The 1557-nt window shown below is 37.1% G+C and overlaps 1 protein-coding gene across 1 annotated transcript in view; it reads right to left on the minus strand.

Annotated features, from left to right (window-relative positions):
* LOC107662782 (mediator of RNA polymerase II transcription subunit 13-like) overlaps positions 1-1557 on the minus strand; it is a 55909-nt gene that overhangs the window by 39897 nt on the left and 14455 nt on the right. Inside the window, exons 5-6 of the mRNA XM_016452881.1 lie at positions 906-1103; positions 627-821 (exon numbers count right to left, since the gene is read on the minus strand). Of these exons, the coding sequence (XP_016308367.1) occupies positions 627-821; positions 906-1103 (393 nt within the window). The remainder of the gene's footprint in view (positions 1-626; positions 822-905; positions 1104-1557) is intronic.

Consider the following 1557-nt stretch of genomic DNA (forward strand, 5'->3'; position numbering starts at 1 on the left):
TGGAGTTTTGGTTCCTTGCCGCTGTCGCCTCTGGCTTGCTTAGTTGGGGACACTTCATTTCCAGCGATACCGTTGACTTGATTGCAAAGATACTATTTAAACTGAGCTGGATGTTGACATCACTGAATTCAATGATGAACTGTCTTTAACTGAAAAATTTGTGTTTACTATTGTCATTTTGCATTATTGACACTATTTTCCTAATTAATGCTGTTCAGTTGCTTTGACACAATCTGTATTGTTAAAAGCGCTATATAAATAAAGGTGACTTGACTTGACTTGACGTATCGTATCGTGACTTTGCTGGTGATACACAGCCCTAACACACACACACTCACAACTTCTCTGCCTTTAAAATGAATTTTGCTGACAACAAATAAATACATGAAATTAATAATTACATAATGTTAAATATGTACAATAAAATGTTGGATTTTTTATAATATATATATTTTTTTCTCTGCATCTAAAATGTAATATTATGCTGTAGTAATAAAAAATACATAAATCAATCACATAATATGTTAAACATCCATTAACTCATTCAAATGGAGGGAAATCAAGTTACTTATGTAGAACTCATTTTTTTAATTTATTCAGAATAATTGAGAATATAGTGGTGGTACCTGCTTGAGCCTCCTCAGGTGAAGTGGGAGGAGTCAGAGTGACTGAAGAGATGCCAGTATCTCCATGGAACATGTGACTGAGCTGACCTCCTGAGTAAGAGCCCGAGGAGGTGGAAGAGCTCACTGTAGCCACGACCGGGATGTCAGACTGGGCCACCAGCACCAGGCTGGCTGGGTACACCATCCTCACTCCAGCTGCGCCAAATGAATGATTACTTGCACTCTTATTACACATTAATTGAGATGATGTTGAACTCTTAATATGTTCAGCTGACTTACCAACAACAACCTCAACAGCAGCCAAGGAATCGTCCTCCCAGTCGAGGTCATCCATCTTGTCGTCCGTGACCTCCTTGGTTTTGGGGCCTATGGGATAGAACTGCTTCCATTCTTCGATCAACTTCTGGGTCGGTGGATCTGACAGCTTGAAGGACTGGCCCGTCAGAGTCCCACTCAAACCGTACGGAGAGAGGATCACTGGGGGGAAAACAGGCAGTATATGTAATTGCAAGTGTGATACTTCCTGGTAAAGTCTCTGTTCACTTTGTGGTAACCTGAGAACATGAGAACGAGAATTGCTTAGGGCCACAAAGAAAGCCATAAAACGAAAGTCAAGAGATCTGTCAATAATTCAGTTCACAGTAGATCTGAAACAGGACTATAAATAAAGAGCAAAGGTATTTCCTTTTAAAGTGTCATGCAACATGTTATTAGATGTTAACATTGTGCTAGTTATTAATGTCTAAATATCTGTATCTATGTGTTATTTTAATATCATTAAGATATATTTTTATTCATATTTTTAATCAGTTTTTTACATTTTCCATTTTGATTTTAATTTTAGTTTAAGTTTTTTTAAGTTAAATTTATATGTCTCTCTATATATTTTTTTATTTGTCTCTCTCTCTCTCTCTCTCTCTCTCTCTATATA

Source organism: Sinocyclocheilus anshuiensis, unplaced genomic scaffold, assembly GCF_001515605.1.
Source record: "Sinocyclocheilus anshuiensis isolate Anshui unplaced genomic scaffold, SAMN03320099.WGS_v1.1 scaffold1144, whole genome shotgun sequence".
Taxonomy (NCBI): domain Eukaryota; kingdom Metazoa; phylum Chordata; class Actinopteri; order Cypriniformes; family Cyprinidae; genus Sinocyclocheilus; species Sinocyclocheilus anshuiensis.